The sequence below is a fragment of the Cherax quadricarinatus genome, chromosome 18, assembly GCF_038502225.1.
Source record: "Cherax quadricarinatus isolate ZL_2023a chromosome 18, ASM3850222v1, whole genome shotgun sequence".
Taxonomy (NCBI): Eukaryota; Metazoa; Arthropoda; class Malacostraca; order Decapoda; family Parastacidae; genus Cherax; species Cherax quadricarinatus.
In genome coordinates, this window is record NC_091309.1 from 42,321,149 (window position 1) to 42,343,206 (window position 22,058).

Genomic DNA, 22,058 nt, shown 5'->3' on the forward strand with positions numbered 1-22,058 from the left:
GAGCACTGATGAGTCACTGTGGAGAGGGGTAGCAGGCCGTGGCGTCATGCTAACGGCTGCTACCAGCCATAATGCATTGACGAAAAAAGATCCCCTTGTACTGTAGGCCTTTGATTTTTGTCATGGCATTATGCCGGGGCGCTCATCCGGCATAGTGCCATGACTAGCACTGTAAACATAAGAACATAAGAAAGAAGGAACAGGGCAGGTCTACTGGTCCATGCTAGGCAGGTCCATGTCAACCCCCAGTTTAGACCAATGACCCACCTATTCAGGTCACATCCACTTTAGGAAGAAGCACGGCATCAGACCTATTAGCACAAGCTAGTCAGGTCCTGTCTTGGCTAGATGTTTTTAGCACAGTATTTACATCCCCTTTATTTATTTCTATTTTTCCTAATTCGCCTTTCTAGACAGTGCAGATTCAGGGCCCTCAGTCTGTCTTCATAGGGAAGATTTCTGATACATGGGATCATCTTTGTCATCCTCCTCTGTACATTTTCCAGAGCATTTATATCCATTCTGTAATACGGTGACGAGAACTGTGCAGCATAGTCTAAATGAGGCCTAACCAAGGATGTATAGAGTTGAAGAACAACTTGAGAATTTCTATTATTTATGCTTCTTGATATGAAGCCAAGGATTCTGTTAGTTTTATTGCGAACACTAATGCACTGCTGTCTTGGTTTTAGATTACTGCTAACCAGAACTTCTAAATCTTTTTCGCAATCAGTAGTATTAAGATCTACATTATTTAGTTTATATGTGGCATGGTTATTATCCTTCCCAACATTTAGAACTTCGCATTTGTCTATATTAAACTGTATCTGCTACTTCTCCAACCACTGCATCAGTCTATTCAAATCATCCTGGAGTGCTCTAATGTCCTCAATAGAATGAATTGGACGGCCTATTTTGGTGTCATCAGCAAATTTGCTTATGTCGCTATTTATTCCCTCATCTATGTCGTTTATGAAGATTGTGAACAACAACGGGCCTAACATTGATCCCTGAGGAACACCGCTTGTGACGTGCCTCCATTCTGATTTCTCCCCATTTATGCAAACTCTCTGCCACCTATTTGTCAACCATGCCTCTTCCCAAGAAAAAATTTCTACTCTTATTCCGTGTGCCTTAAGTTTCCTCATTATCCTCTAATGTGGAACTCTATCAAAAGCCTTATGAAATCCATATACACAATATCATATTCATTACCATGATCTACCTCCTCAAATACTTTAGTGAAAAAAGTTAATAAATTCGTAAGGCAGGAACGCCCCTTTGTAAAACTGTATTGAGATTCATTAGTCAATTTATGCCTTTCAAGATGGCTACGAATTGCCTCGGCAATTATTGATTCCATAAATTTTCCTACTATGAAGGTAAGGATTAATGGTCTATAGTTCGAAGCTAAGGACCTATCACCTGCCTTGTAATAGGTATTACATTTACCATTTTCCAGTTGTCTGGCACTATGCCGGTTTGTAGTGATATGTTGAAAAGATTAGCCAAAGTTTGCTAAGTTCCTCTTTACATTCCTTTGAAACCCTTGGAAACAATTCATCAGGGCCTGGGGATTTGTTTGGATTTAATTTCTCTATTTATCTGAGGACCATGTCACTAGTTACCCCAGTAGTGCATAGTTTATTATCGTCCTGTTCTACATAATTATTTCTGGAATTTCGCTAATATCTTCCTGAGTAAAAACTGAGAGGAAGTATTTCCTTAACACTGTCAGTGATCTAACATGAGTTACTCTTAAGTGGGTCTATCGTGTCCCTAATCTTACTTCTGTATACCTCAAAAGAACCCTTTCGAGTAAGTCTTCGAATCCCTTGCGACTTTACCCTCATAATCCCTTTTTGCTATTCTTATTCTTTTTTTTATTTCTCTCTTTAATTGAATATATTGATTTCTTAACTGCCCATCCCTCTTTTGAAACGCCTAAATATGCCTCTCTTTTGACCAATGAGATGTTCATCAATTTGGGATTCCTCCATCTCCTATACCCTCAAAACTCACTCAATTCCAAGTAGCTGTACTGTGAGATCCTCAAGAGGCAAAGGGACTACAACTCAGGTCTTACAAGAAACATAGGTATGGCAGGTAATGTTATAACATATTATAAATACCTGCCCAGAAGTAAGCTAGAACATTCTGTGTAGCTGCGGCCGGGAATAAACCTGCTGCTTTAAGACTGACCTTCAATCCTTCACAGCTCGTCTTATTATAAGTTAGTTAAATAAGGAGGTGTAGACTCAGTCATTCTGAGGGAGGTTTTTAGTTTAGTATCACAGTGTAGTGTACTGTTCATCATTTGCTAATTTTTACCCGACTGTTGCTACTTCTACGATTTCTGTAGTGCTGGATGGAACTGCTGTCTTTCTATAAGGTTTTTATGTGGTAACTTCAGAATGCCTCTTTTAAGCATTTCAAACAGTGAACAATTGTATATCTTAGGAAAAGTTTACTGTTGTTATTGGAATATGCAAATTACAGTTATGTTATATTTCTAACTGAATAACTTTAAAATACCTCGTTTGAATTATTTGAAATTTAAAATTTTGATGTATCTAATGGAAAAGAAAGTATCAGGTTAGCTTTGGGTTATGCTGCTAACTTGTCAAATTTACAACATAATTACATGAATTAAGATTATTAGTTTCTATGCTATAACTGGAGAACACTTGTTATTAGCTTAAAAATTTCAATAGGGTGTAATTTGCTTAAAGAAAGATTCACATTATTATTGGTGTGTTAGTTCCAACTTATCATTTCATTAGAGATAACTTGAGTAAGGATTATTCATTTGGGTTTAAACTCTCATCATAAGAGTATCGTACTGAGTACAATATTCGGTTTCGTTTGGGCTGTGTAGGTGCAAATTAATTTTTTTTATTACCAAATTATGATTTTTATTTTACTGCAATTACATGAGAGTTTCTGTATATTATTATTATTATTATTATTATTATTATTATTATTATTATTATTATTATTATTATTATTATTATTGTAATTTTTTTCCAACATACGTAGAATCATTCTTATTTTGGGGAGCCTCTGCAGGTTCCAATTTTAGTAAACTTGCAGTGCATCATGCTGACTCTGATTGAGCAATTAGTTAGGGTCTCAAATGGCTCAAAATGACCTTCAATTACTTAGGAGTTTGCAATTTTTATCATAAACACAGCGAAATTTAAGATAATTGCGCATAAATATTCCTCTACTACAAGATATATTATCAAAAAATACCATACCACTTCCCCTAACATCGGGAAAAAATAATTCATAGGCGTATTAGGCTGGGATTTTGGGTACTAGCAGCGCCCTCTTTTCAAACTCCTGGATTTCAAAATTTAACTGATCATTTCCAAACTCAAAAACAAGTTTGCTATATAGAAAAGGTCTTCACCATATGTTAGTGACTCATATAGTAAGTTTTATTTTATGGTACGCTCCATATAGAAAATATATGGACATCAAGGCAGGCAAAACAACTCAGAGTAAATTTCTTCCGCCAAGAAGAATTGTACCATCAATTCGCCTATGTCAAGTTCAGTCTGTTCGTATCTTTGACTAGACTAGACTAACTCTTCATAATTTCCATTTCGCCTAACGTATTATTTTTTTAACGATATTTGAGTTGTAAAAATGGTAGAAAACCCGACAAAATGTTAGGTAAATGGACACAATTGCAAATAATGTGGCATTTTATTGTAGTAACCTCTCACTCTCCAAGAGCGTTACAAAGGGTTGACATAGCTCCTGAAGATAGAAACATTGCCACAATAAAAATGTCACATTAGTTGGATCTGTGTCCAATTACCAGACGATGTTTGAGTGAGATGTGTTCCAACTCTTGGTCTTCTTGAAGGCGTTTCTCTACAGTTCCTGAGCCTTTTAAGTGGGTGGTGTTCACAAGCTCCTCTGCCTATTGAGATTATTATTATTAAAGATTCGCCGGTATTCTCCCGGCCCGGGCCTTTTCCAAGTGGTGGCCCGACCTTGGCTCCCTCTTTAGGGAGTGTCTGAGACCTAAGTCTCCCATGGGAGGAGGCACAAGTACCTCCTCATCTTTGGGACCAACTGTCCCCAGGCCTAGCCACAAGCTAGGCCTCTCTGGTCTGCCATCCCCGCCCCAAGGGGGCTAATGGGAATGACAGTCTTATGAGCTAAAGGCTCGGGCTCAGGCACCTACCCTACCCTAGAAGGGTTAGGCATGATGTCGATGTCCTATTGAGAATTTTGAGGAACATCTTCCTGTGGTTGTTTTGAATTAACTTTACGGCACTGGCAGCAAATGTTAAACATACTTATTATTATTATTATTATTATTGTTATTATTATTATTATTATTATTATTATTATTATTATTATTATTATTATTATTTTTCAAATTATTATTATTTTTATTATTGTATTATCATCATTATCACTAGTAGTAGTAGTAAGAAATTTTGATAATTGGTGTTAATAATAAACATTAATAATATTACTTTACCTCATTACAAATAGAAAACAATAATTTGAAACGTTAATTAAATATAGAGAATTTATTCAAAAACAGCCAAAATTTTCTCACAGTTTAAAGGTTTGGAACCCGGAAAGACGTACGATGCAGAAGCCTTTTGTTGCAACGCGAAGTTCTGTGGCAAGAAACTGACACAGCAAGTTGCTACTAGTCCATTAAAACCAGAAATTGCAAGTTCTCCAGTTGTTGTAAAGAAGACAAAAACTACTATCACTATCAGGATGCCTTTCTTGATCACTCATGGTGATGGTCAGAGGTGAGTCTTCTGTAATGATCAGTTTTGCAAGAGTAAATGCTGTGTTTTGTAGTTATTAAGGGTAGCAACAGGAACATCTCTCTCATCTGATAATGAGAACTAGACACAAATTCTCCTTCTCACATGATATACGTAGCTGTGGTGTCGTGAGCTCTATCACTGTGTCTTCGTTTGTCTCGTTATATACGATAACAGTTCAACCAACCTGCTTTTAGTACACGATGTGTATGTGTGTATGTATGTATTCCTCTGCGTCTGCTCAAGAGTTAGGTGAGATAGATGAACGATAAACCTCTTAATCTGTATAAACTATAGATGTTTCCATTTAGTTTTAAATGAGTCTGCCGTTGACCGTTTTCTTAATATTATCGAATTTTCTGTAGACAATTGGTAGATACATCTACATTCAGAAAATAAAATCTTGTATATCGTATCGAAGTCTGACCGAATTTTTGATAACTGTCGTACCAACAATGTTATGTTCACTAGATCATTACTGCATTATCAGTGCCTATGGGCTGGCTGTCTCCTAATACTTTAATACACAGTCCTTACTTTCCTGGTACTTGGCATTGGTCTAACTGACGCAACTGGTCTAACTGACGCAACTGGTCTGCCTGACGCAACTGGTCTGCCTGGAATTTCCTACCTCATTCGACCTATAAACGTTCCACTGAACTTTTCTGTTTGAACTTTCAACTCATTTCTGCAACACTGAAAGCTCCTGATAATGTTTAGATTGCTAAATGAACGATAGCTAAAACTATCATTCAACTTCCCATTGTGGAAAATACTGTATATATTTTCCGGAAATACGGTAATTTATAGGTAAATAGATGCCCTATATTGTATTTTTAAAAGAAGTATATTATCGAAAATGGGAAACCTGCAGCTGGGGAGGTTAGTCGCCATTTTGTTAGAATTGAATAACAGACGTTGTGAATAATGGGAAGAATTTTTCGTGCTCTAGAGGTTAAAATTGGGCTGACACCTCTCAAATAGGAGGCAAAATTGTTGGATGTGCATTCCTGCATAACTTGAGATATCAGGCGACTGGACAAGACAGCTCCAGGAACCTCAGATAAGTCTGTTATGTTATAGAGTGGCCAGTTGTTATTTTCATGTATAGACAGAGGTTTTCTGAGTATGATACACCTTGATTCACAGTTAAATTGGTGAGTGATTTTTAAGATATTCTCCTTCTGTTATGTATATGTGTATCTATAATCATTTATTATTTTTAACATGCAGTCCACAAATTTATATATTTACCAGCATTCCTGGTGATACATATTTCATTGGTAATTAATAGGTCCAGAGCAACCTGTGGATATGACAGTGGTAGGTATCGAAGGGGGACATTTTTTGCGACCTAGGTGTCCCAAATTCCTACTTGTCTAACTGATAAATAATAATTATCTGTGTATATTTACTGTTATGTACATAATGATACATTCAGATAAATGTAATTTTCCACATTTAATTCGCACGTTGGTCCTTCTTGAACCGGAGGTAATTAGTGAAGTCATTAATTAGCTAATTACTTAATAATTATATGTGAAATGACAGAAGGAGGTGGATGTTAAGTTCACAAATTTACTTAATGTGTAGTGGATTATAATAATTACAATATTAATTTGGATAAGTCAAGTATGGCTAAAGATTATATTAATGAGCATAAGTGTATGTGTAATTGATATGCCAAGTGTAGCTAAATATATTAATGTGTATATTAATTTTGCAAAGCCAAAGTGGCTAAGATTTATATTAATGTATTTGTATAATATTAATTTGATAAGATAATTCTGGCCAAGATTTATATCAGTGTATGTGTAATTGATATGCCAAGTGTAACTAATATTAATGTGTATAATATTAATTTGCTATGCCAAATTCTGGCAAGGATTTATTAATTTGTATAATATTAATTTTGGTAAGCCTAGGCTGGCTAAAGGTTTGTATTAATGTACATTTAAAATTTATATTACAATCTTTTAAATGTAATTGCTAAGCTGAAGTAGCTAGGATTTATTCAAAGGTAAGTTGTACTATTTACCTTTATAAAGTGCATAATTTAGTACATAATCAGTGTTATTAAGTTGAATTTAATACATTGCATCATGGCTGAAAATGAGGAAATTAATATAGAAGACAAACATGGAATATAGAGTAAAGAAAGCATCACTACAGGCTAGAAAAGTTCATGTAACCAAGGCACATAATAAATGTTTGGAATTAATGAATCAAGAAACTGTGAATACTGATGATTTAAAATTGTTTTAAGATGCTTCAGGTAATAGATATGATTCATACAAATTATATTACAACAAATATGAAGGAGATTTGTTAGTAAACTGTGTAGATGAGACTGAAGTAGATCTTATGATTAATCAGCATTGTGAATTAGAGGAAAAGATTCTTGTAAAAGTCAGGCCTTGAATAAATTAAAATGTGTAAACCAGGCAGTTAATCAGTCTGCTCCAACAAATAAGATGTCTTTGCCAAAACTCCCAGAATTATGTTTACCTGTATTTAATCCTGGAGAAAACTGGGTGGAGTTTTGGTCAATTTTTAAAGCAACTGTGCATGACAGGAGTGACCTAGCCTGTGTAACTAAATTATTTTACCTCAAAGGACAGGTAAGAGGAGATGCTCACATACTCATACAAGCCTTTCCCAATGTAGATGATTCTTACAAAGAAGCAGTTGACTTGTTGAAGGTCACTTATGGTAATATAGAACAAAGTAGGTTGGATCTAGTGAATGTCATTGTTAATTTAAAATCTCCAGATCACATTTACAAAGGTTTACAGCAGTTTAGAGTTAAACTGGAGAGCACTTTCAAAACTTTAAGTAATAAACATAATCTGAAGGAATCAGACTGGTTATTGAGTGCCATTGTACAGAATAAATTCAGCTGTAAAACACTTGAATGACTCTCGAACAAGTATCACAAGAGTTATTTTGGTCTGGAGGAAATAAGACTAGGTCTACAAGAATTAATTGTTCAGTTGCAGACCAGCCAACTAACTCATTTTAAAGATGCAACATATAATAACTCTGAGGTATCTGTCAAGTTTCACAAAGGGAAAAATTATCCCAATGGTAATAATCAAAATTCATTTCCTAAAAATAGTTGCATAGGTGCATATCAAGTAGCAAGAATCAGAAATAATGATTCTCCACAAGGTAAGAAGAATAAGTACCCTCCTAAGAGTAGCCCAGTTAATAAGAAACCAGTCAAAGAAAAGAGAGATTGTCTCTTCTGCAAGGGTACTCATTTTTCTAAGAATTGCAATGCATACAATTCATGGAATGATAAAGTTGAAAGATTGGAGGAACTTGACAGATGTATCAGGTGTTTAGGTAATCACAGTGTAAAGGATTGTCATGCCAAATTAAACATCTGTTATCAAGGCCACAAAGGAAGACACCATATAGTCATGTGTGAAGGTCTATATGATAATGTTGATAATAATGATATTGTTGGCAATCCTGACACAACAGTGGCTAATGTAAAAATTGCTGCTAATGTTAATAATGATGGTTATGCTGAAGTAGCCTTACCTGTGTTACAGGTAAAAATTGATGATAAAAGGCATAAATCAAAAAATGTAACTGCATTATTAGACCAAGGATCCCAACGTACTTTCATTAAACGTAAATGTCTTGATGGTATGAAAGTACAGATGGGAGATCCCACAACTCTAAAATTATCTGGTTTTCTCTCAGATAAAAAAGCTCAATTGTATGACACTGTTTATGTAACTGTCAGGTTGGGCAATGAGAAAAAACGTGTTAATGCAGTAATTGTAGATAGACTTCCAGAGAAAATATCTACAATAGGGCTTAGTAAAGCTACAGAAAGACTTTCACATAATGTAAATTTAGCTCCTTGTGGTGTAAGTGATGATTCTGTAGGCCCAATAAATATTTTGATAGGTAGTGACTATTATGCCTCCTTTGTAAAGGGTATGGTAAAGAAATGTGGTGTCACCCTTTTGAAGACTGCAGGAGGCCATGTAATGTATGGTAGGATTCCTCGTAATAATAATTCATGACTAGAGGAAACTACAAGTACCATAACTGTGTGTCTTACTCATGAAGTCGTGCCCCAGTATAATTCTTCCATAGAGGATGGTGTTGAGCCAGTGCATAAATTGTGGGAATTAGACAGCATTGGAATAAATGTAAATGAAGAAAGTCCAGACGATTCTTTTACTCAGGAGCAATACCTGAGAGATGTAAAATTTGAATCTGGACAATACTGGGTACGACTTCCGTGGAGACTGAACCATCCAGAATTACCAACTAATTACAGAATGGCATATGGACAATTAAAAGCTCAGCTCCGCGAACTGAGTAAGACACCAGAATTGTTAACTGCCTATAATGATATAATTGCTGAGCAATTAATTAATAAATTTATAGAAGAGGTACCTCCTGAGCAAGCCAAAATTTATGGTCACTATTTCCCACATCAGGGAGTGAAGAAGAATTCTAAGACCACTCCTTTGAGGATTGTGTTTAATTGTAGTGCCTGGAGTAACAAAAATGTACCTAGTTTAAATGACTGTTTGATGACAGGTTCGTCGTTGACGGAAAAATTAGGAGTTATCTTATTGAATTTCAGAGTGAAATACTATGCCTTTACGGTTGACATAAGTAAAGCTTTCCTAAGAGTGGGTTTACAAGAGGCTGACCGGGATTGTACCCGCTTCTTATGGCCTGAGAATCCTAGTGGCCCACTTAGCCCTCTGAAAACCTTTCGCTTTAGGAGCGTATTATTTGGTGCTACATCCAGTCCGTTCCTACTTCAAGCGACGATAAATGCACACCTTAAACGTATGGAAAGTCCATTGAGTAAAGTGAAGAGCAAACAATTTTATGTGGACAATTTCCTGGGTGTGGCATCAACTGAAGAGGAACTGTTAATGACTTATGGAGAGGCTAATAAAATAATGCAAAGTGCAAATATGCCTCTGAGGGAATTGAATAGTAATTCGTCCAAATTAAAGGACAAAATAAGTAAAGATTTCCCTGGAGATGAAGTGCCAAAATGTAGTAATGTATTGGGATTAACTTGGGATACTGGGAGAGATTTGTTAATGTTAATACCTAATAATTACAGTATGCCCAATAAATTAACTAAGAGAGTTTTGCTTGCTGAAGTTTCCAAATGTTTTGATCCACTAGGTTTAGTGTCACCCCTTACTACAAGAGGGAAATTATTAATACAGGAAGCATGGAAACTTAAATGTGCTTGGGATGAAATTCTACCTGAGGAATTCATTAACAGGTGGGATGAATTAATTGGTGATTATGAGAAAATTCCAATGTTGGGCTCTGGTGGCCTGGTGGTTAACGCTCTCGCTTCACACGGTGAGGGCCTGGGTTCGATTCCCAGCCAGAGTAGAAACATTGGACGTGTTTCTTTCCACCTGTTGTCTATGTTCCCCATCAGTAAAATGGGTACCTGGGTGTTAGTCGACTGGTGTGGGTCGCATCCTGGGACACTGACCTAAGGAGGCCTGGTCACAGACCGGGCCGCGGGGGCGTTGACCCCCGGAACTCTCTCCAGATAAACTCCAGATAAACTCCCACGCCAGGTGGCCAATCCAAATGGGAAAAATGTACTCCACATTTTTTGTGATGCTTCAAAATAGGCATATGGAGCAGTTGTTTACCTTCAATGTAATAGTGTTATTTCTCTTGTTATGTCTAAGGCTAAAGTGTCTCAAATTAAATCACATACCTTGCCTCAGTTGGAATTACCAGCCATTTATGTAGGTGTCAAATTAGCTAATTATATAAGAAATAAGTTGCAGGAGATAAATATTAGCGACACTGTAATGTGGTCTGATAATGAGGTATCCTTACAATGGATTCGTAATGGAAACAGTAAAATTGTGTACGTACAAAACAGAGTCGCTGAAATTAATCAGATGCAAGAGAAGTATAATAGTTTGGGTCAGCATATGTTAACATTTAATCATATACCTGGTGAGGAGAATCCAACTGATTTCTTGTCTCGAGGTTTACCTTATGCTAAATTTGTAAATGCTGTATCATGGTTTAATGGACCAAGTTGGTTGGTAAATAAAGCTAATTGGCCTGTACAAAAGGCGTATATTGCTCCTGTTGAAATTACTGTGACCACCGCTCCAATAGTTTGTCCTTCCTTAGCCACTGATATAAATAGGTATTCTTCTTTACCCAAACTAATCAATGTAACTAAGTTGGTGTTTAAATTTCTAAACAAGATGAATATTTCATATAAGTTTTCACATCCTCTTGAATATTGGATAAAGAGTGTACAAGAAGAAATCTATGGAAATGAGATTAAATTGATGATGGAAAGAAAAATTGTGGAAGGTTCCATAATAGAGAAATTGGGGCTGTATTTAGAGAACAATGTAATTAGGTGCAGAGGTAGGTTACAAAATGCTGAATTGGGTGATTATGCTAAACACCCTATCTTACTGCCCAAAACTCATCATCTAACAAATTTAATTGTTCTAAATTCCCATAAAAATGTAATGTATGGTAGGGTACAAGATACCTTAAATTGTATTAGGGAAACTTTCTGGATTCCACAAGGACAGCAAAGTGTAAAAAGGGTGATTAAATCTTGTGTAATATGTCACCGTGTGTATACCAGATCCTAAATGTACCCAGGTCCTCCACCATTGTCAAATGAGCAATCTGAGTTGTTTAGCAACAAACTCTGGCCGGCCGCAGTGTGGAAAATACTGCATATATTTTCCGGAAATACGGTAATTTATAGGTAAATAGATGCCCTATATTGTATTTTCAAAAGAAGAATGTTATCGAAAATGGGAAACCTGCGGCTGGGGCGGTTAGTCGCCATTTTGTTTGAATTGAATAACAGACGTTGTGAATAATGGGAAGAATTTTTCGTGCTCTAGAGGTTAAAATTGGGCTGACACCTCTCAAATAGGAGGCAAAATTGTTCGATGTGCATTCCTGCATAACTTGAGATATCAGGCGACTGGACAAGCCAGCTCCAGGAACCTCAGATAAGTCTGTTATGTTATAACTCTGGCCAGTTGTTATTTTCATGTATAGACAGAGGTTTTCTGAGTATGATACACCTTGATTCACAGTTAAATTGGTGAGTGATTTTTAAGATATTCTCCTTCTGTTATGTATATGTGTATCTATAATCATTTATTATTTTTAACATGCAGTCCACAAATTTATATATTTACCAGCATTCCTGGTGATACATATTTCATTGGTAATTAATAGGTCCAAAGCAACCTGTTGATATGACAGTGGTAGGTATCGAAGGGGGACATTTTTTGTGACCTAGGTGTCCCAAATTCCTACTTGTCTAACTGATAAATAATAATTATCTGTGTATATTTACTGTTATGTACATAATGATACATTCAGATAAATGTAATTTTCTACACCCATGTGGTTGCTTTGCATGTATATAATGTATGTATTAATGTATGTATCAATGTATGTTTGAATGTATGTATTATGCAAAAATCGTGAACAAGCAATATAGTATGCAAAACATACACTGTGGTAGCTGAATGACTAGCCCTAGACCTTTCGTGTTGCAATCAGTGCTGCAGAAAAGAGGATGATGTCTAAGCAAACAAGTTTAGACGAAGAATTTTTGCTAGAAAGAGGGAAGAAGGAAGCAGTAGAAGACATACCGGCCAGTCCCCAGTACCCAGTGCCAACCAGTACCAACCAGTGTCCAGTGCCAACCAGTACCAACCAGTGTCCAGTGCCAACCAGTACCCAGTGCCTGGAAGCCTGAATATTTTATGAGGCATTATAAGAGCGCCAGCCCACAAGCACTGGTACGGTAGTGGTAACCTGACGAGCCTAACATTACTGGCAGGACAATTATCAAAAATTAGGTCAACTTCGAAATGATGTAAAAAGACTCATGTTTGTATGTGTGTATATATAAATGTATGTATGTATGTATGTATGTATGTATGTATGTATGTATGTATGTATGTATGCATATATGTAGGTATGTTTGAAATTATGTTTGTAGGTTTGTTTGAATGAATGTATGCATAAATGTATGCATGTATACATGAATAGTTATTTGTGATGAGCAGCTCAGGATGTGCTCGGAAAAGTCACCCCAAGATCCTTTTCCTTGAGTGAGATTTGCAGTCTTTAGCCACCTACTCTACTCACCCCTCTCTCTCTCTTGTCTTACTTCCGTTACCTTGTCATAAAACTCCAGTAAGTTTGTGACACAGGATTTCCTTCCCTGAAACCATGCTTGTTGTCGTTTACAAACTTTTTCCTTTCTAGGTGCTTTACCACTATCCTCCTGATAATCTTCTCCATGATTCTGCATACTATACACGTCAGTGGCACTGGTCTGTAGTTTAATGCCTCGTGCATGTCTCCTTTCTTAAAAATTGGCACTGCATTTGCCACCTTCCCTACCTCAGGCATTTGCTCAGTTTTAATGTGTTGAAGATATTTGTTAATGGCACACGCAGCATCTCCGCTCCCTCTCTATGGACATATGGAGAGATGTTGTCTGGTCCCACCACATTTGAGGTATCAAGTTCTCATAGTAGCTTCTTCCCCTCCTTTTCCGTTTTGTGTATTTCATCCAGCACTTGTTGGTGAATCCCACTATTCCGACTAATTGGAGTCCTTCCTGTCACTACTGTGAACACTTCTTTAAATTTCATGTTGAGCTCCTCACACACTTCTTGATCCTTTCTTGTGAACTCCCCACTTCCTTCCTCAGCCTGATTACCTGATCTTTGACTGCTGTTCTTCTCCTGATGTGGCTATACAACAGTTTCGGGTCAGATTTGACTTTTGATGCTACGTCATTATCGTACTATCGCTGGGTCTCCCTCCTTATCTATACATATCCGTTTCTGGCTCTTCGATAAATCTTTTTACTTTCCATTCACGAGCACACTTTGTTTTTTTGCTTCCCTACACTTTTGGTGAACCAAGGGCTCGTTCAGGTCTTTCCAGTATTTCTATTTCACTTGGGAACAAACCTTTCTTAACCCTCCTTCCATTTTGTTGTCACGTAGTCCATCATTAAGTTTATTGATTTTCCTACCAATTCTCTTTCCCACTCTACCTCTTGCAGGAAGGTCCTAGTGTCTGTGTAGTCCCCCTTTAGCAATTTTGCTTTTTCCCATCCTACTCCTGTTATTCTCTCCACTTGTAATTTCACTATGTATTCAAAGCTCAGAACAACAAGGTCACTAGCTCCAAGAAAACTTTTATATGTGATGTCCTCAACGCTTGAAGTACTCAAGATGAATACAAAGTCCAGTCTTGCTGGTTCATCCTTAGCTCTCTCTGGGGTAGTGTCCCTAACATGTTGATGCATGAGATTTTCCAGTACCACATCCAACATTTTGGCTCTCAATGTTTCAGGACCCCCATGTGGCTCCAGGTTTTCCCAGTTAATCTTGTGATTAAAATCACCCATAACTAGTAGCTTCACTCTACCCGTGTGAGCTCTTCTGGCCACCCCAGCTAGTATGTCCACCATTTCTCTGCTGCTCTCTTCGTATTCTTCTCTTGGCTTCCTGCAGTTCTGTGGTTGGTTGTACATTACTGCAATTACCGCCTTACAGCCCTCAGACTGGATTGTTCCTACTGAGTAGTCCCTTTTGCCCATACCATCCATTCCTTCCATTTTCTAAAATCCCCACCGGTTTTTAAAACTGTGGTCTGGGGGGTACATTCGGGTTGGGGAAGTGGGAGACCCGATAAAGAACTATGGTTGGTTGCTGTGGGGTGTGGGAATTTGTAATGAGGTGGGTGGGGGCATTGGATATGGCATGTGTGTGTAGGTGGTTGTGAGGGAGGCTGTATTTGATCTTCCTCCTGAGTCTGGGTTCTCTTGTCCATCTTCATCTTCACCTCTTCTTCTTCCTTTCGTCTTTGTACCATCTCTCTCAGTTTTTGCCTTTTTTCTTGTGTTCTGTTGCTGTCGAGATACACCTTCTGGTACGCCGGTATGTCCCTTTGTCTTGCTTTCTCCTGCAGGATCCTGTTCCGAGTCGATTCTGCCTTGAGAGTCATTTTCTCTGGCCGGGTTCTTCTTCTTGCAAACCCCCCTGTTCTTCGAAAATTTGCCAGCTTGGCCATGTCATCTCCTATTGCTTTTATGATGCTTTCAATAACATTTTTCTTCCCTTGTCTTCTTGCTTCGTAGGTTTCCCTTTCAACTTCCTGGAGCCCATAAACAAAGACTGATCTCTCCCTTCCATTTTCCCACTGCATATCCCTATGTATCCCTTGATTCAATTTAGTTTCCTCCATTGCAGCTTTCCTTTCTTCAGTTTCTTCACTATCTGTTGTCCTTGGGCCAGTGGCCTGTCATTTTTCCTTCTCAGCTTTCCCTGGGCTCTGCTTTATTCTGTTAGGGCCTCCAGATACAGCTTAGCTCTTTCACTTTTTACAGTCCCCTCAATTGCTCCTGATGTGATTCTCTCTTTGTCTTGGGCTCCACAATGGTCTGATAGGGCTTCTGCATACAGCTTCACTCCTTCGTTCCCTACAGTCCACTTGTTTGTGACTGAGGTAGCAGTCTCTGATGTCATTCCCAAATTGTTCTTTAGTTCTTTAGGCTGTTTCAGATTTATCAGTTCCTCATCTAATCTGTGTATCCTAGCCTCTGCTGCTGTGATTTGCATCTCTCACTTCTGCATCTATCCTCTCTTCCATTCTCATGCTAAGTTCTTCTAGCTTTTTCCCCTCTCATGTTCCCTTTTCATGAGCTCTGCTGCCCAATCTTCCTTAACAGACTCATTCTCCAGTCCCCTGATTTTCCTTCCTGCTCTCTGGTAACCCATTTTTTTTTTTTTTTGGTTGCCACAGAATGAAAAACTTGTGTAATTCTGTGTGTTTGTTTTGTGATGTGTTTGTCCAAGTTTGAGAGGGGCAGGGGAGGTAGAGGACGAAGCTGGAGACAGTGGCTAAATGGGAGAGGGGTGGGGACGAGGATTAAGGGGGAAATATGGGGAGTGAGGAGGAGGGAGAAGCAAAAGGGGAAAATGGGAGAGGGAGAGGGGGAAAAGAGGGAGAGGAGGGGGAGAAGGAGGGTGAGACAGAGAGGGGGGATCAGGGAAAGGAGTGGGAGATAGGTGGGGGAGGGTGTAGGGAGGAGTGTGTGTGAGTTTGTATATATGAGAATGTGTGTGTGCAAACGTGTGTGTGTGTGCGTGTGTGTGTGTGTGTGTGTATGTGTGTATGTGTGTGTGCGTGTGTGTGTACTCACCTAATTGTGGTTGCAGGTGTCGAGACTCAGCTCCTGGCCCCGCCTCTTCACTGATCGCTACTAGGTCCTCTCTCTCTCTGCTTCCTGAGCTGTATCATACCTCTTCTTAAAACTATGTATGGTTCCTGCCTCCACTACTTCACTTGCTAGGCTATTCCACTTCCTGACAACTCTATGACTGAAGAAATACTTCCTAACGTCCCTGTGACTCGTCTGAGTCTTCAGCTTCCAGTTGTGACCCCTTGTCCCTGTGTCCCCTCTCAGGAACATCCTATCTGTCCACCTTGTCTATTCCCCGCAGTATCTTGTATGTCGTTATCATGTCTCCCCTGACCCTTCTGTCCTCCAGTGTCGTCAGTCCGATCTCCCTCAACCTTTCCTCGTACGACATTCCCCTGAGCTCTGGGACTAGCCTTGTTGCAAACCTTTGTACTTTCTCTAACTTCTTGACGTGCTTGACCAGGTGTGCGTTCCAGACTGGTGCTGCATACTCCAGCATGGGCCTAACATACACAGTGTACAGTGTCTTGAACGATTCCTTATTAAGGTATCGGAACGCTATTCTCAGGTATGCCAGGCGCCCGTATGCTGCAGCGGTTATTTGGTTAATGTGTGCCTCCGGTGATGTGCTCGGTGTTATGGTCACCCCAAGGTCTTTCTCCCTGAGTGAGGTCTGTAGTCTTTGTCCACCTAGCCTATACTCTGTCGGCGGTCTTCTTTGCCCCTCCCCAATCTTCATGACTTTGCATTTGGTTGGATTGAATTCGAGAAGCCAGTTACTGGACCACATGTCCAGCCTGTCCAGGTCTCTTTGCAGTCCTGCCTCATCCTCATCCGATTTAATTCTTCTCATCAACTTCACATCATCTGCGAATAGGGACACTTCAGAGTCTATTCCTTCCATCATGTCGTTCACATATATCAAAAATAGCACTGGTCCTAGAACTGACGCCTGTGTGTGTGTGTGTGTGTGTATGTGGGTTTATTAAGTGTCTGAAATGTAGGTGGGATTTTGTGTTATGGTGTATGAGTGTATATGTGGAGTTTGCAGTGCTCCCTTACTTGGCACACCCCACACCCTCCTGTGACCTGACCCACACCTACCTACTATTTTGCATCCTTTATGCTTTTCTTTCTACCTAGTCTAATAAACCCTTGTCTCGCGTTGTTCTATAAATTACCAATTGCTATTCCTTACTGAGTACTTGATAGAATATTCTTTATCGCACTTAGAGAGTTGGACCATTCACAATCAGCTTGGCAGTTAATTGGAAATCCAAACTCACACCCAACAACCACACGTAGGTGAATACTTGCAATGTAGCCTGTAGCAGCCTGTAGATTGTCCAGTTCGATGTGATGTCCTTGCGTAGATCCACCTCCCTTTCTTCTCGATATATATTGTACCCTGTTCACTGTATTTCTTTCACTGGTTACACATGTGTTTCACTATATTACCTTTCTTGTGTGACACACGTGGCAACGTCGCCTGGAGAACACTAGGCCTGCCCACTCTGAATGCCCCACCAAGTATCACTTTCTGGTTCACTTATAAAATTGTCTTTCCCCACACTTGTGTGGCTCAGGGCAAATTGTAAATCGCTTCAAGGATTGTTCACTATCCTGACACACTTAGCGACCCTTGCAGTACACATGTGTAGCCCTCAGAAACACTTACATTCGCTGAGCACGAAAGGCGTGACTCGTACACATGGTGTCCCTACTATGTGTGATTGCGTGTGTATATGTGTGTGTGTGTTAATGCGTGTGTGTATGTGTGTGTCCTCACCTAATTCACCTAATTGTGGTTACAGGGGTCGAGACTCAGCTTCTGCCCCGCCTCTTCACTGATCGCTACTAGGTCCTATCTCTCTGCTTCTTGAGCCATGTCATACCTCGTCTCAAAGCTATGTATGGTTCCTGCCTCCACTACATCACTTGCTAGGCTATTCAACTTCATCACTACTCTATTGCTGAAGAAATACTACCTAACATCCCTATGACTCGTCTAAGTCTTCAGCTTCCAATTGTGACCTCTTGTTTCTGTGTCCCTTCTCTGGAACATCCTGTCTCCATCCACCTTATCTATTCCACGCAGTATTTTGTAAATCGTTATCATATCTCCCCTGACCCTCCTGTCCTCCAGTGTCGTCAGTCCGATTTCCCTCAACCTTTCTTCCTAGGACATTCCCTTGAGCTCCAGAACTAGCCTTGTTCCTAACCTTCGTACTTTCTCTAATTTCTTGACGTGCTTGACCAGTGGGTTCCAAACTGATGCTGCATACTCCAGTATGGGCCTGACGTACACAGTGTACAGTGCCTTGAACGATTCCTTACTAAGGTATCGGAACACTATTCTCAGGTTTGCCAGGAGTCCATATGCTGCAGCAGTTATCTGATAGATGTGTGCCTCCGGAGACGTGCTCGGTGTTATGGTCACGCCAAGATCTTTCTCCTTGAGCGAGGTTTGCAGACTTTCACCACCTAGCCTATACTCTGTCTGCGGCCTTCTTTGCCCTTCTCCGATCTTCATGACTTTGCATTTGGCAGGGTTGAATTCGAAAAGCCAGTTTCTGGACCACGTGTCCAGCCTGTCCAGGTCTCTTTGAAGTCCTGCCTGTTCCTCGTCTGTTGTAATTCTCCTCATTAACTTCACATCATCTGCGAACAGGGACACCTCTGAGAGTCTACCCCTTCCATCATGTCATTCCCATATACCAAAAATAGCACTGGTCCTAGGACCGACCCCTGTGGGACTCCGATCGTCACAGGTGCCCACTGTGATACCTCATCACATATCATTACTCGTGTGGTGTGTGTGTGTGTGTGTGTGTGTGTGTGTGTGTGTGTGTGTGTGTGTGTGTGTGTGTGTGTGTGTGTGTGCGTGTGTGTGTGTGTGTTTGTGTGTGTGAATGAGTGAGTGTTTGTGTGCGTGTGTGTGTGTGTGTGTGTGTGTGTGTGTGTGTGTGTGTGTGTGTGTGTGTACTCACCTATTTGTGGTTGCTGGGGTCGAGTCCTAGCTCGTGTGTGTGTGTGTGTGTGTGTGTGTGTGTGTGTGTGTGTGTGTGTGTGTGTGTGTGTGTGTGTGTGTGTGTGTGTGTGTGTGTGTGTGTGTACTCACCTATTTGTACTCACCTATTTGTGGTTGCAGGGGTCGATTCATAGCTCCTGGCCCCGCCTCTTCACTGATTGCTACTAGGTCCTCTCTCTCCCTGCTCCATGAGCTTTATCATACCTCGCCTTAAAACTATGTATGGTTCCCGCCTCCACTACTTCACTTTCTAGGCTATTCCACGGCTTGACTACTCTATGACTGAAGAAATACTTCCTAACATCCCTTTGATTCATCTGAGTCTTCAACTTCCAATTGTGACCTCTTGTGTCTGTGTCCCATCTCTGGAACATCCTGTCTTTGTCCACCTTGTCTATTCCGCGCAGTATTTTGTATGTCGTTATCATGTCTCCCCTGACCCTCCTGGCCTCCAGTGTCGTCAGGCCAATTTCCCTCAACCTTTCTTCGTAGGACAATCCCCGTAGCTCTGGGACTAGTCTTGTTGCAAACCTTTGCACTTTCTCTAATTTCTTGACGTGCTTGACTAGGTGTGGATTCCAAACTGGTGCTGCATACTCCAGTATGGGCCTGACGTAAATGGTATACAGAGTCTTGAACGACTCCTTACTGAGGTATCGGAACGCTATCCGTAGGTTTGCCAGGCGCCCGTATGCTGCAGCAGTTATCTGATTGATGTGCGCCTCAGGAGATATGCTCGGTGTTATACTCACCCCCAGATCTTTTTCCTTGAGTGAGGTTTGCAGACTTTGGCCATCTAAACTATATTGTGTCTGCGGTCTTCTTTGCCCTTCCCCAATCTTCATGACTTTGCATTTGGCGGGGTTAAACTCAAGGAGCCAGTTGCTGGACCAGGCTTGTAGCCTGTCCAGGTCTCTTTGTAGTCCTGCCTGATCCTCATCCGATTTGATTCTTCTCATTAACTTCACATCGTCCGCAAACAAGGACACTTCTGAGTCTATCCCTTCCGTTATGTCATTCACATATACCAAGAACAGCACAGGTCCAAGGACTGACCCCTGTGGAACCCCGCTTGTCACAGACGCCCACTTTGACACCTCGTCACGTACCATGACTCGTTGTTGCCTCCCTGTAAGGTATTCTCTTATCCATTGCAGTGCCTTTCCTGTTATGTGTGCCTGATCCTCTAGCTTTTGCAGTAACCTCTTGTGAGGAACTGTGTCGAAGGCCTTCTTGCAGTCCAAAAAAATGCAGTCGATCCACCCCTCTCTCTCTTGTCTTACTTCTGTCACCTTGTCATAAAACTCTAATAGGTTTGTGACACAGGATTTTCCCTCCCTGAAACCATGCTGGTTGTCAATTATACACTTGTTTCTTTCCAGGTGCTCCACCACTCTCCTCCTGATGATCTTCTCCATGACCTTGCATACTATACACGTTAGTGATACAGGTCTGTAGTTTAGTGCCTCATGTCTGTCTCCCTTTTTAAAAATTGGGACTACATTTGCCATCTTCCATACCTCGGGGAGTTGCCCAGTTTCAAATGATGTGTTGAAGATCTTTGTCAATGGTACACACAATGTCTCTGCTCCCTCTTTAAGGACCCACGGAGAGATGTTGTCTGGTCCCACCGCCTTTGAGGTGTCAAGTTCGCATAGCAGCTTCTTCACCTCCTCCTTGGTTATATGTACCTCATCCAGCACTTGCTGGTGCACCCCCCTGCTCTGATTTCCTGGAGTCCTACTGGTTTCCACTGTAAATACTTCTTTAAATCTTGTGTTGAGCTCCTGACATACCTCCCGGTCGTTTCTTGTGAATTCCCCATCACCCTTCCTCAGTCTGATTACCTGGTCCTTGACTGTTGTTTTCCTCCTGATGTGGCTGTACAACAGCTTCGGGTCAGTCTTGACTTTCGTTGCTATGTCATTTTCGTATTGCCGCTGAGCCTCCCTTCTTATCTGTGCATATTCGTTTCTGGCTCTTCGGCTAATCTCTTTATTTTCCTGAGTTCTCTGTCTTCTGTACCTTTTCCATTCTCTAGTACACCTAGTTTTTGCCTCCCTACACCTTTGGGTGAACCAAGGACTCGTTCTGTTCTTCCCATTATTTCTGTTTCCCTTGGGAACAAACCTCTCCTCTGCCTCCTTGCATTTTGTTGCCACATAGTCCATCATTTCTTGTACTGGTTTTCCTGTCAGTTCCCTCTCCCACTGAATGTCTTGAAGGAAGTTCCTCAAGCCTGAGTAGTTCCCCCTTTTGTAGTTTGGTTTTTCCCACCCTATTCCTGCTGCTCTCTCCACTTGGAGCTCAACTATGTAGTCGAAGCACAGAACCACATGATCACTAGCTCCCAGGGGCCTTTCATACATGATATCCTCGATGTCAGAACTACTCAAGGTGAATACAAGGTCCAGTCTTGCTGGTTCATCCTCTCCTCTCTCTCTGGTAGTGTCTCTAACATGTTGATGCATGAGGTTTTCCAGTACCACATCCATCATCTTGGCTCTCCATGTTTCGGGACCCCCATGGGGCTCCAGGTTTTCCCAGTCAATCTCCTTGTGATTGAAATCACCCATAACTAGTAACTTTGCTCCCCCCATGTGTGCTCTCCTGGCCACCTCGGCTAGTGTGTCGACCATTGCTCTGTTGCTCTCATCGTATTCTTCTCTTGGCCTCCTGCAGTTCTGTGGTGGGTTGTACATTACTGCAATTATCACCTTATGTCCCTCAGACTGGATTGTTCCTACTAAGTAGTCCCTTTCGCCCGTGCCATCCATTCCTTCCATTTTCTCAAACCCCCACTGGTTTTTAATGAGCAGTGCAACTCCTCCTCCCCCTCTCCTCCCTCTGTCTTTCCTGAGGATTTGATATCCGGTTGGAAAGATTGAATCTGTTATTATTCTGGTGAGTTTTGTTTCTGTGAGTGCTATTATGTCTGGGGATGTCTCCTTGATTCTTTCGTGCC

The 22,058-nt window shown here is 40.4% G+C and overlaps 1 protein-coding gene across 1 annotated transcript in view; it reads left to right on the forward strand.

The window, feature by feature from the left end:
* The window catches only part of LOC128689512 (uncharacterized), a 316,845-nt gene that overhangs the window by 275,269 nt on the left and 19,518 nt on the right, over nucleotides 1-22,058 (forward strand). Inside the window, exon 19 of the mRNA XM_070086503.1 lies at nucleotides 4,588-4,790. Coding sequence (XP_069942604.1) covers nucleotides 4,588-4,790 — 203 coding nt within the window. The remainder of the gene's footprint in view (nucleotides 1-4,587; nucleotides 4,791-22,058) is intronic.